Genomic DNA, 14,307 nt, shown 5'->3' on the forward strand with positions numbered 1-14,307 from the left:
AGCTGGAAAGACCACTCAGTCCCCTATAGCATAGAAACAATCTGAACCTTTCTAACCAAGCAAATCTGGGTCTGAGCTGACCCTAATGCTTTTTTTGTAAATTATAAGAAAAATAAAATAAATGAACCTAAGGCCTGAGTTTGAACCCTAGGTCTGCAATGAAGTGGGCAAGTCACATAAGTCTTATCTCTCGGCCTCCTCATGTATTAGGTAGGACAAGGCAACTTCCTCCTCACTGTGGCTGTGAAGATTAGAAGGATGAGTACATTACTTGGTCCACAGTAGGCTCTTAATAAGTTATAGCAATTCATTTTCAGTGTAAGAAAGTTGAAAGGTAGAGGAGAGTTCTTAAAGTCCTTTCACCTATTACTCTAGAAAGATGATGCTAACAAATATCTGGCAGATGCTTTTATGATTGTTAAACCCGATTTATCTTCCTTTGGGAGGATATTAAGGTGATATTTCCCATTACAAGTGAGAGCAGATTTGTTCCTCTTTAATTCTGAAGGGCAGTGTGATAGTGTGATTGGTGTCCTTTGTGTGGTAAGAGCAATTTCCATCACCTATTCACTCTCTGCAGAGCGGGCGCTGTCTTCACCCCCGCCCCACTGCTCCCAGAGCCCCTACCCTCCACACTGTTCAAGGCCGCAGCCCACTGCTCTCTTGCACTCCAGTTTCCTAGCACCTGGCTGGGCCACTTCCCTTGAATATATCTAACAATGAGACTATTACACATTTTTTCCAGCCAGTATGCTCTCATGAGCTCAAGAGTTTTGCTCTATCTACCCCAAAGGATATTTTTCACGCTCAGTATAACTTGGCTATCTTAAAAACTGGGAACTATCTTTTTGGGGGCCTTTTATTTCCCATCTTTCATTTCTTTCAAGGATCTCTTACTGTTCCCTATAAATGCTATCACCATTCTCTATAAGTGATCAAATTTATGAGGTTTGACAAATCAGTTTTATTTGTGCAATTTAATTGAAGGTCCATTCATCTATCCTTGGAGAATTTCTGAAAACGCAGTACGCACTTCATTCAAAACACACAGATAAATAACATATAAGTGTGCTAATCTAATTTTTTTTAAAAAAATTACAAAACATGTACTTCGTATGAAATTAAAATTGGTTGTAATCAATTCTCTTTGAGTCTTTCCCCATTACATCCATCATTTCCCATTTCTCAGGCCTGCCTGATTTTCTCTTGGCTCCCTACAGGGGAAAATGGGATTTTTTTCCCTACTTTCTCTTCCAAGAGCTGAGAAAAAGGAAAAGAGATAGCAGCTATATAGCTGCAGGGGCAGCCAAGCAAGAGATTGATTCAACAGGAGACATTCAATGCATCCCAAAAGATTCCCTAGGATTTGATATCCTGCTGCTTAGCGTACAATTTGTTATAGCAAGAAACTGAAGATTTTCTGTCAGGAAAGTCAAAGTGCTCAGTGATGGCTTGCGAAAATTAAAAAAAACCAGAAAAGTGAACCACAATAGGAAGTGTTTTTATTCTGGAAATCCTTTCATAAATTGGAAGACTAAAGACCATTTCTCAGATCATATCTGTTGCTCATATCCACTGGTGACCAGAGAAGACTAGGTATTTTCCTGTGTGGGTGACCAAGCCCCAGGGGTGGAGTGTGGCTTTCATCTTGCTCCACAGGGAGTTCTTTACTGGGAATCAGACAAATGCAACATATTTCCTGTGTCCAGTCCTGGCCTAAGCTCTCAAGAGTCAAGGTGGGCATCAGTGTGGGGATGGATGGGGTTGGTCCATGACTGTGAGATTTTTGGGCAAAGAGGAACTGGTATTCTTGTTCCAGGTAGGATGGGAAGCAAGGAAGGGATGCAATGGGCAGAGAGAAACTACATGGGTGAGAATGAAAGAGTTCCAAGGAGGACAGGCCCAGACAGGAGAGTAACTGGATCTTGATGACAGATCCTGGAATCGGCACTTGAAGCATCAGAGTTGAGGAAAAGGAAGACTTTTATGGAGCATGAGCATCCGCGGAAGGGTGAAAGCTAGAGGCACGAACTTTTGTTTTCCATGGATGTTACCACCAATGGAGGCAAGGGCTCAGGTCCCTTTAAGTTTGCTTGGAGAAAAACTTTAACTAAGGAGTTATCCAAAGGTAGGAGGCAGATTTTAGTGGCTTTTCTCCCAGTTCGAATCTTTCCCAGTAGATGAAGTGCTGGAATGAGTCCTGCTGTCAGGGGAATCCAGCACCTTTCATAGCACACGGCCCCTGACTGGGAGCTTGGGTGTTAAGGAGCGGCTTGGAGGGTGAGAAGGAAGAGGATTTGAAGGACAAATGGAGAAATGTGGTGTCAGATGGATATTTTACATATTCCTTTAAAATAAAGATTTGAGGACTATCAATTACTTTAAGGAGCTCAGGGGGTGCATCTTCCAACTTCCAGCAGAGGTCAGTAATGTGTACAGACCAGCAGTTGAGTCAAATGGCATGGCTACTTAGGGGATTTCCCTAGAACCTAGTGCTGTCAAGGAACTTCTTACCAGACCTTGGACCTCTGTTTGCCCGGGTACTTCCTAGTAGATAAGTGAATATGAATCTGCAAGGGGCTTTAACACTGCATTTCAAAACAAAAATCCAAGCCGGTAGCCAAAGCTGGCAGTTGGGTAGCTGAGTAGTCCGTAAAGACAGAACACATCTTTTGGTCAAATGAGCTGGATGGAAGTGGTGTGGACATGGGGTTCTGTTGAGAAATGATACCACCACAACGAGAGGATCATTTATGTGCAAGGGTAAATACATCCCATGAATGTGCCATGGGCAGAAGTGGATGCCTCTAGGCATGGGAATCCAGGTCTAGCTCTTGGACTGGGTTCAAGCTCAACGGACGGTGGCAGTAACACTGATTTGAAGTTAGAATCTCTGATATTCACTGTCTAATGATGACAGAGAAAAGGTATGTGCTTCCTGGGTCCTGGTCTAGCCTAGGGGCTCAAGAGGCAGGGAAGATTGTGGGAATGGACAGGGTTGACCCATGGGTTCTGGGGTTTGGGGCAAAGAGGAATAGGTATTCTGGCTCCAGGTAATAACGGGAAGTAAAGACAGATCTGAAATGTAAAATGCAAGTGGTGTCACATTGTCACAGATCATCTAAGGCCATAATGTACAACCACCTAACTTCATACTACAGGCTTTCTCAGAACCACCCCAACATGGTCTCAGGGCTCTTAGAAATTTGTTGTTGTTAGTGCTATCAAGCCATTTCTGACTCCTAGCGACCCTGTGTACAATAGAGCAGAACTATGCCAGTCTTTTTGCACCATCCTCTCCCCTTCTGGCGCCATATCAGACAATGCTCCACTACTATTCACAGGGTTTTCATAGCTAATTTTTTTGGAAGTGAGTGGCCAGGTCCTTCCTCCTAGTCTGTCTTAGTCTGGAAGCTCCGCTGAAACCTGTCTACCATGGATGACCCTGCTGGTATTTGAAATACGGTGGCACAGCTTTCAGCATCACAGCAACACGTAGCCACCACAGTATAATACACAGGTGGTGTGGTTCCCTGATGGGAAACAAATCTGGGCAGTAGTGGTGACTGTGCCGAATCTTAACCACTCGACCACCACGGCTGGCCCTCAGAAATGCCACTGTATATATGTGCACAATTTTTGTTGATATTTGGTTAGTGGTAGATAAGGCTGAATAACCTGAAATTGTTCTAGGCAGATTATCTCTCAGGGCAGAATCTCTATTTTACACGTTATCTTATAATAAAGGTAGCTAAGAGCTTAAGGATTTGATTTTAAGGTTGTACCAAAATAATGGCATGACAAAAGCCATGTCAAATTATTACATTCTCCCAACAGTGTCTCCTGGAATCTGGCTTCTGGCATAAGGCATCCTCTGGTGACCAACTAGTACCCACTAGTACTAGTACTAGGCTGGTCATGAGTAGAGTACTGAGGTTTACCCTAGTCACTCCTAGAGACCTGAGCATGCTGGTATTGGCTTCTGGGTACCCTTAGAGCTCCCGAGCTTGAGTGGAAGCCATGAGAGCAAGAAATTCTTTTTCCAGGCCAGACAGTTGGCTTCCAATGAGCCCAAATTCATGAAAAATAAGTGCCAGAGAAGTAATCTCTGGGACTGGTATTCTCCAGGAACGGAGAATCAGAAGGCAATGGTCGGGCTGCATATAGCCAGTCTTATGGGTTGAACTGTGTCTCTCCAAAATTAAATGTTAAAATCCTAACCCTCAGTACCTAAGAATGTGACTGTATGTGGAGATAGGGCCTTTATAAGGCAGAGGTGATTAAATTAAATGAGGCCCTTGGGGTGGGCCCTAATCAAATACGACTGGTGCCCTTATAAGAGGAAATCTGGACACACCGAGGGACACCAGGGATGTGTGCACAGAGGAAAGACCACATGAGGACACTGCGAGAAGGTGGCCATCTGCAAACCAAGGAGAAAGCTCTCAGAAGGAACCAACCTACCCACACCACAATCTTGGACTTCCAGCCTCCAGAACTGTGAGAAAATAAATTTCTGTTGTTTAAGCCGCCCAGTCTCTTGCATTTTGCTATGGCAGCCCAAGCAGACTAATAGCCAGGTTTGGTTGCAGGATGATGCTCTCCTTCCCACTTCTACCAATAGCCTCGTGACATAGCTCCTGGTTATCCATAACTGTAAAACACAAGTCATTAGGTGTGCGCTCACGTCAGTGGTTTATAGCATGCGTGCAACTGAACTGTAGTCGCAGTCATTGTGGTCACCTGCTTCTTCCTCTTCCTTCTTCTGTCTCTCCCTCTCCTTCACCGTCGTCTTCACTGCCTCCTTTTGTTGTATTTCTAGATTCTGAATTAGGAGAGCCCTTTAGAATTAAATTAAAAGGCCTGACATAAAAACGGTTAAACTAAAAGTGCTTGGGCCTCAATGGATCCCTTCCCCCACAGCTATTCAGTAGTCACTGCCCCAGCGTCAAGACAAGGGACTGTAGCTAAGAAACAGACCTCACAGAATTGGCAGCATAGAGAAAGAGGCCCTGACTAGATATATGATGTAACTCAGTGTTTTGCACAAACACACACAGAGCTCAAAATCTTGTATCAGGGTTTGGCCACCAAAGACACTTAATTGAAAATTACTGTGTGGAAAAAAATGATCAAGTGGCTAAGGGATTATTGTCCACATCAGTGAGCAGAGAATAAAACATTTGTTCATTCACAGGGAGAAATAATTCTCTAGAGCTCACCATGAAGATAGATGGCAAACAAGGTAAGTGAACAGAAGACTGGGTGAAGCGCAGATACTCCTTCCGCCTCCCGGGTGGAGAGCTGGCTCTGATTTATCTCTAGGTCCTACTCTGTGGGCATAGCGGTGCAAAGTTCTATACTAGGTACCACAGCCAAAGACCCTGACCTCCAGGAACAACCTCCACCAACAGGTATACTGACAGAAGCAGCCTCAGGGAGCAACCTAACAACATCTGTGCAACACAGAGAGATGAGGGAACAGCCAAGACAGGCCCTGGTGAGCGCTGGGTGAGTGACTGCGCTCATTCTCCCAGGTGCCACCTGTAATGTACATCCGCAAGCTCTGCCGGCTCCTGGACTGGAACGTCATATTAGCTGATGATGAAATCCACAAAAGAACAACTGTACGTCTACAGAAGAAAAGCCAGCTTGAAAACTGTAGTGGAAGGTACTACTGTGATGAAACTTTCCATTTTATCAAGTTATCCACCAAAGCTTCTGAGGGAAAAGTTAAAAAATTACTGGTGAAATGAAAACGGATGTGGCAGCTAGGTAATCACTGGCAGTCTCTGAGTTACAAACACCTGATGTGTAAACATGTCATGCACACAAACTACCAGCTGCATTTTACTTCTACTCTTTGCACCATTTTTTCTGACAATAAAGCACAGAAAACTGAGCTGAAATCTCACTCTTTTCAGCTGTCTTCTCCTTCGGGGGATTTCATGCCCCCACCCCTCTTTCTCGGATCACGGCACCATCACACATGCACTCACACTTGTTTAAGCCCTTCATCATTCTTGTTCTTCGGCTTCTTTCCCAGTTAACACACAAAAATGTCATTCCCACCACCACAAAATTACTATTTGTAGACAACAAAATCAACACCAACAAACCTCACTTTAGAACAGCAGGCTTTGATCAAGGAAAAGGAGAAGGCCCTTATATATTCTGAAATGAATTTAGATCAGATATAATAAGAATCAAGTGATCCATTCTCAGTTCTTTTGAGAAAAGAGTGATATTTTGGTGAACACAGGACACAATTTGGTGATAGTTATCCACATTTAAAATGAACATAACTTTTGATGCAGAAAGTTAACATTTAGGAATTTATCCCATGAATTTATCCTATGGATTCAGTCCCATCAGTACACAGATACAAGAGCATGGATGTTAATCATAACACTGCGTGACAAAGGAGACATAAATGGAAACAACAAGGACTCATCTACAAATTATGGCATATTCATGAGCTGAAATGCTATGTATCCATCAAAAAGAATGAGGTAGATATTTGGAAGCTGATCTGGACAGATGTCCACACTTGGTTGTAAAGTGAAAAAAGCAAGTTATAGAACACAGGATCCTATTTTTTTCTTCTCTCTGTCCACTAAGGAGAATTCTTGGCTTCTCCTTCCCTTTTCTCCTTCTCATCCCCACTTTCCATCCACCACCTTACTGGGCATATTTAACAGATCAAGACTGCGACTAAGTCTCTCCCCAAGAAAGGCAAGAAGAAGAGAGGGAAAAGGAAAGGAAAGGCAGAAAAAGTACGAGAGCTCATATGAACGATTCTGAGGGGAAAAGAATTGTGAGTGAGGGAAAAGGAGAGTCTTTGAGGCTGTGGGAATAGCTGGGAAACAGAGTAGAAAGAATGGGGGCTTTAAGGAAGTATGGAAGTGTATAATGAATGGAACCCTGTTTGTTGAGTGACTGGTAAATGTTAGAATTACTGATTTACTTTCAATTCTCTTTCTTTCTCTGACACCATGCTAAGACTGAGTCAATGTGGGGCTTTGGAATACATTCACTGGGGCCTCACATACTGAAAATTTAAGGAAAGAAACTTTTAGCCATGGTTATCTTTTTTTTTTTAAGTGGGATGATACATCTCTCTTTTTTTTTAATTGAGGTTATGATAGTTTAAAACGTTGTGAAATTTCAGCTGTACATTATTGTTTGTCGGTCATCTTGTAGGTGCATCCCTTCACCCTTTGTGGCCACCTCCCCTTCCCCCTGGTAACCACTAATCTGTTCTCTTTGTCCATGTGTTTGTTTATCTCCCACATATGAGTGGAATTACACAGAGTTTGCCTTTCTCTATCTTCGCCATGGTTATCTTAGGGACTGGGACAAGAGTTTGAAAGATGAGGATTTTTACCTTTATGTTGTTTTGAAAATGGCCTTTCCTAGAAGCATATACTATTCTTACAACAAAAATTAAGTTAACAGGAGGCCAGCCCTCTGGCCAAGTGGTTAAGGTTCCACACGTTCTGCTTCAGCAGCCCAGGTTCGCAGTTTGGATTCCAGGCACAGACCTACTCTACTCATCAGCCATGCTGTGGAGGGGTCCTACATACAAAGTAGAGGAAGACTGGCACAGACATTAGCTCAGGGCAAATCTTCCTCACCAAGAAAAAAATTAAGTTAACAGAACATGTGTGAATATACTTAAAGTCCCCCTTAAAGCCTCAAACAGTCTCTAGATTTATATATCTAATATTATTCTCTGGTTCCTAAAGAAAATCAAGTTTTATTAGTATTCAATATAATTTAAAACTTAATTTTAAAACAAATTATGTTCACTTTTGTGTTTGTATTTTTTCTCTTTTTTCAAATTTATAACATACATGATGATATTATGGGCTGTACAGACGTTCAGGGACTAGTCTGGGGACCTCACTATAATCTATAACACCTTTTTTAATAGGAAAATGCATTCCAAGTTCTAAACTACCAACTGGCAAACTAACTTTTGCAACCCAATTCATCTTACGGTTAAGATTTCACCAAATTAAATTTTTAAATAAAATTTATGAAATACCTTTAAATTACTTTCATTCTGCTTAATGTTTATAATGCTAAGAGACAGATGACTGTGCACATATCATCACAGATACTCTCAGAAGAAATATTACCCCCTAATCCTAAAGATTATACATTTTGTTATACATGAATTAATTCTAACTTGCTTCATGAAACATAAAGAACTTAATATCGTGCTGTATCATAAAAAGAACTCCTATTGAGTATAAATAAATGATAGAGTAGCAAGAAGGGCAACGCAGTGATTTGGATAGAAATGGAATATGGAAACTTTCTCCTGTAAGGTGAGCAGTTAAAATTTCTCCAAGGGCAGGAGTGACAAAATCATCACTAGAGACTTGACCTCGATCTAGTTGTTGCAAACAGCATGTTGACACTGCAAAACTGCCATAGCAGATGGCAATCCAGTCACCTCTGGGTAACTCATGCCTAGCTAACTGCTGTGCCCTTGGCTAAAGGAGAACAGAAAGCCCACCTAGAGCATCTGCAGGGAGACCGTGTAAACGGCTGATGGCCCAGTGTCAATTCCCTCATGCATACCTGAAGGGCAAAAACCACTGCCCACTTTCAGATCCACACCTCGCATTCTAAGATTATCAAACGGCTTGCAGGGCATCTGACCTATTTGTTCTTTATTTTTACTTTTGCCTGAGCTAAGGGGAAAAAAATCAAAGTCTGACAGCATCCACCCTCTCATTTCTCTCAACTTTGTTGGTTCTGGATTACTTATGGCCCTTTCCTCTACTACACCTTTGAAAGCAAAGGGTTCAGATCTCACTCATTTGAAGGGGATCAATGGAGACTGGATTTCTTGAAATACAGAACATGGTAGTGCCACTCCTTAACAAGCTCCAGGTAAGAGTAACCAAGGTAGCCTTGGAAATTTGTTACCCAGCGTTAAGAACAGAGTCTACATTTACAGAGAGACTGTGACCTGCCAGACACCAGGACAACGTAACCAAATGTATTCCAAACAATGTGGAGTATATTCTGGTGGACTTGGCCTCACTTACAAGAAAGACTTCTTTGTTTGACTCAAGTTTAAGTCAGTGAAACGGCCAGTTAATTAAGGGGTAAGAAAGTCAGGCCTTCAGAGAAGCCTTGATAGGTGTGGGGAAAAGAGGATTGAAAACTACGTGCAAAATGAGCACGCTCAAAGGTGTGTGGCCTTCTTTATGAAGTGGTGGACCCATGTAAAGTTTCTGTGCTCAGAGTGGCCCGGAGGGCAGCCTGGCTGTGTAAAGAAGGGGAGGATGGGGCAGGAAGAGCCAGTGCCTGGCTAGCACCAGCCAGTAGTGTGGGGCTAGCGGCTGCTGAGGGGCCCGGAGGAGCGAGGATTTTCCCAGTCTGCATCTCCTGGCTGAGGTCCATCCACGCACCCAACAGCCTGTGGTTTGGCTTCCTGAGACGAAGCCCTGAGTTCAGAGAGGTAATACCAACTGTCCCCGACCTGCTCTCATTGCAACACTGAGGCTCAGAGAATGAAGCCTTATCTCTGTGTTCAATTCATATTTTCTGAGAACCCACAAGATTCTGCATAGTGAACAGACATTTTATGCTCATGGGAAAGTCTGCAGTCTCAGCCCTCAAGGCAATCTCTTATGAATTTGATTAAAGCTGACTCACAGTCTGGATTCCAAAGCTGTTCAACCACAAGGCAATGGAAGAAACCACCTATAGAAGTTCTGAAAACACCCTCAGGGTCATTCTGGTGCCATGGCTGGCCTATGGATTTTGCCATCCACCTGGTTGGTGGAGTCTTTGCCATCTTTAGGTCCCTCTCTGCCCGCACCATGCTCCTGGCCCAGGCCTGGCTTCCTGACCAAGTATCTCATTTCCAGCTTCCTACCTCTGCCTGAACTGATATCCTAGACCCTGGACTTGCTTCTGTTCTTACCATGTTGACACTGGTAACTTTCCCTCTCAGTTGTCTCCTGAGGCTCTTCCTCAAGTGGGGACAGGCAATACCTGGGCTCTGCCTCCTTCACTCAGAACCACTCCCCTGCCTATTGTCCCATGTTGCGTAAGTCTAGACCTGGATTCTCCCTCTGCTCAGCCCCTTAGGGCTGACATCATGTTTGCAGGGGCTGCAGAGCTGGAAAACTCAGTATCTGCCCAGAGTAGTAGCCCCCCTTTCTGGGACCTCCCCAACCATCCCCAGGTCCCAGATGCTTTTGAGACATCTTCCCACCAGTGAGTGGCCTTGTTCTGTGCTAGAGATGTCTATTTCAACCTCAGATGATGGTGTGTATGTCTCTGTGCCTTTTCCTTTTGACTGATCTCTCAACTTCCAAACTTGTGTTCTTAGCCAACTGCAAACCAGGGTCCCACCCCTATTAGCACTAAACTCTCAGTACCAGACTTCAACACTGCCCTTCCTGCCAAAGCTCCTCTGAGTTACAAGAACCTCCAGGGACAACACACTCACTGGTGTGGAGGACCTAAGGCCAGTCCAAAAACAATTAATTACCAAGAGTTCCTCTACCTGACGCAGTGACATGTTTGAGCAGGGTTGTCTCTCTGTTCTCCTACTTGGGTCATAAGTCAAATGACCTATAAGTCGTAAGGTCAAACGACTCAAGTGAACGGACCCTGGGAACCATAAAGCCCTGACAAATGGAAGAGACCATCATTAGTCAGCCAGACGGAGGGCCCCACACCAGCCATCCTCCCCCGGGTCAGCAGAAGCTAATGACACAGCCTTTCCAAGCCAGGTCTCAGCTGTGCACCCCTCTCAGGCTCCCCAGCTCTCTGTGCCTACCTCTGCCACTGAAAACAGCACACCATATAGTAATCATCAGCTGAACACCAAGATAGCATCTCATTAGTCTCTGTACACCACAGGGGAGGACTCTACAAATGATGAAGGAAGGGCCGGCCCTGTGGCCTAGTGGTTAAGTTCAGCATACTCTGCTTCGGTGGCCCAGGTTCGGTTCCCAGGCACAGACCTACAGCACTCGTCTGTCAGTTGCCCTGCTGTGATGGCAGCTCACAAACAAAAAGAGGAAGATGGGCAGTGAATGTTAGCTAAGGGGGAATCTTCCTCAGCAAAAACAAAAAAAGATGATGGAATGCATAAATGAATGAACAAAAGAGTGCATCAAACAAGTTTGGTTTTACACACTGACTAAGAAGCAGACCGGAATACTCAGTAAATAGTAGTAATTTGAATGATTTCACGCTATTGAGCCTGTTCCAAAACTAAAGACACTGTGACCTTCCCTCTAGCCCTCTCCTGGGACTCACCTGTATGGCTCCATGGTCCGAATACCGTAGAACAATGCCTCCTCCAGCAGACCGAGGTTGATGCAGGCATCCATAGCGCAGTCGAGCACCTTCAACTGGTAGATGTTGATATCGGGAAGCCGTTCTGAGTTGCTGCTTATGATCGTCTGGCACATGGCCAGAACCTGTTCCCACTCTATTATTAACCTTAGTTAAGGATTCACTGTCTTCATCAAGAAAAAACAAAAGTAAAATGAGACTCTTGAAAAGGCTGAAGAGCTCCTAAGCACAGGAGGGGAGGAAGAGCCCATTATTTTGCACAGATGAGCTGCCTGAAAACACACTTGAGAAACACAACATGTAAGTGGCCTCTCAGAGAAGTAAATTCTGTTTACATCAACAAACCATCTTCTACCCAAGCCTGTGCTTTGGGGGATTAAGATTTCCAAAGAGCCATTCTTTCTCCATACTACTATGCAGATTCTCTTTAAACCTAGTCATGAAATGAACGCAGATGTTTATTAAACTGATCCAAAGATTAAGTTAGTTCAGTTTAAATTATTTATTCTGTTAGCTTCTGTTTCAAAACTGATCTGAAATGAAAGAGGTTTTAGAGAGATTCCCTTTTAAAAAGGAAGAGCTCATTTTTGCTTCTGTGTCATTTGAATCTTGGGCAAGTGTGAAACCAAATATACAACCCACAGGCACCTACTAGCAGAAGCAAATTGAAGAAATTCATTTCCACTAGATTCATATTTAAGTTTTTTTTATTATAAAGCAAAAGTAACCCAAGCCTATACTTACTCAAATAAAGGTATTCTTATTTTAAACGCCCAACCCTGAGTCCATGACTGACTCTCATGGAACCTTGGTGTGACCTCACCTTTTCTCACCGCCATTCCCCGTCTCTTTAGAGAGGCAGTCAGAGGACTGAGAACCTGGCATCGGGAGCACACAGTGAGCCCCTCTGAGGTGAACCACCTTGGAAGCACAGCTAGACTTGACAGGGCAGTCGCTCTCGCAGTTTCTCCCTATGTTGCCATGTGAGGCCAGGCAGAAGCCAAGGAGGATGCTGGGCTGGGACTGGCTCTTCTCCGCCCCCCTCCCCCAAGCTGCGCAGCTCCAAATCCACCTACTTTCACCTGTTGGAATTCCACTACGGTGAAAGGTCTGAAGATTTTGACCACTGAAAAAGCTGGATTCAAATCCAAGCTAGTCCTGTCATTTCTGTCAGATTTGAGGTTCTGAGGAAGTCTAAGTGCTTTGAGGTAGGTCAGAAATAAAAACATCTAATGTCACTGTAAGAATTAAATAAGATACTGTACATAAAATTCTAAAAATTCTTTATGTGCTCTAGCGTGAACCAGGCAGAGTTCTGAGTACCAGGGACACAGTGGGAAAAGATTTAGCTGCATGCACAAAACACATACTACACAAATATTAGTGCCTTCTGCCTTCCTTTACCGTGTCATTACCTCTGAGTGTGACCAGGCTTCAGGGGAATGGTTTAGCAGACTGGGTTTGATCGAATTTCCCCCTATCACCCACACCCCTCCCCACTCCCACACAATCCCGTCTCTTCACAGTCCAGTGCTCTCTGCTCCCGCCTCCCCAGTTCAAAGCCCTCTTCATCGGGGTCCTAACACAGCATGCCCCACCCTGTGTAAACAGCCCACTATGTTCTACAACTCTCCTTTATCCTTCCTTCTGGCAACATCTACCTCTTCTAGCATCCATACTCTCAGGGTATTGCTTCCAAAACATTGGCAAACACTTTTAATAAACCATTCAAGACACTTGTGTGAGCGGAGACTATTATCCTCATTAACCCTCGTAGCAAATATATTTTTCTTTCAGCGGGGGCCTCCTGGAAGCATAATACCTCACCCCAAAGGCATGACTTCCTTGGGTAGAATCTGAAGCGCCACAACACACAGATGAGGGTCTTTATATCGCACTTCCTCCACATAGCACTCTGTAATTTTAGGATGAGTTCTGTCTCTGGTGTTGGAAGAGGTACATTAACTGAAGAAAAGTGAGTTGGGGACTCTCTTTGTGTTCCTCTGACACATATGTTGAAAATTGGCTGGATGCATCCCCCAGAGGGTGGGGCAGCAGCATCTGAGGCAACGCACTGATTCTGTAAGAGTGCGGGCTGACCTCTGTGGCTTTTCATTCCAGGATTTGCTATCTGACGAACTGGCAGGAGGAATGACTGTCTCTTACACAACGCCAGACATTTCTGTGGCAAGACTTTTGCCTTATTTTAACATCATGGTGTTTGACCTCCATTATCATTTGCTTACTCATTTACATATGCTCCAAGTCCTTTTAAAGAGGTTTGAGGTAAAAGCCTTAGAAGGAAAAACCAGATGTGATGCTCTGCAGCCACTGATAGGAACATATCTACTTTATCCCCCAGCAAGCTAGAAGCGACCGCATGCCAATTTCCCTTCACAACGTTGGCAACTGGCTAACAAGGCAAATCTTCCCTGTAAAACACTCCAGTGAGCAAAAAAATGGAATAATTTTAACTAAGAGGCTTTTCCCCCAAGCTAATGCTGACACGTGTTTGTTCAAAACTTTAGTCGCTGGCATTCGCTTGGTATTGACTGCAAGTCACTCTGCTCCAGTGAGGAGTTGAGCTCTGGACCTAAGCAGGGCCGGACAGCCCACCCAAAGAGGATAAACTGTCAATGGACAGAACAGACACTCTTCTCTGAATACTTTTCAATGGCCATAAGAAGATTAGGGTAAAAGAGAGAAAGGAACAAAGTGAATCCACTTGAAAATTAATCAACCCCACAGGGTTCAAAGACCACAGGGCTCTTACCCACCTAATCATATTATTTTACTGCTTAAAATCCTCCCATGGCCTCCTCTCCCCAATAAAGTCTAATCTCCGGTGCACAGCCGGAGGCCTTGCCATGTTCCCCTCCTCTCACACTGAACACCTGGCAGTTTCTCAACAGCATGTTATTCTACAGCCTGCACGTCTGCCAGCTTACTCCCTCTGATGGACTCCCTTCT

At 44.0% G+C, this 14,307-nt stretch overlaps 1 protein-coding gene across 10 annotated transcripts in view; it reads right to left on the reverse strand.

Annotated features, from left to right (window-relative positions):
* SMYD3 (SET and MYND domain containing 3) overlaps nt 1–14,307 on the reverse strand; it is a 671,177-nt gene that overhangs the window by 91,800 nt on the left and 565,070 nt on the right. For all 10 annotated transcript variants that reach the window (XM_023632604.2, XM_023632603.2, XM_070255580.1 and 7 more), the window contains one exon: nt 11,299–11,473. In XM_023632604.2, coding sequence (XP_023488372.1) covers nt 11,299–11,473 — 175 coding nt within the window. The remainder of the gene's footprint in view (nt 1–11,298; nt 11,474–14,307) is intronic.

The sequence above is a fragment of the Equus caballus genome, chromosome 30 (genome assembly GCF_041296265.1).
Source record: "Equus caballus isolate H_3958 breed thoroughbred chromosome 30, TB-T2T, whole genome shotgun sequence".
NCBI lineage: Eukaryota > Metazoa > Chordata > Mammalia > Perissodactyla > Equidae > Equus > Equus caballus.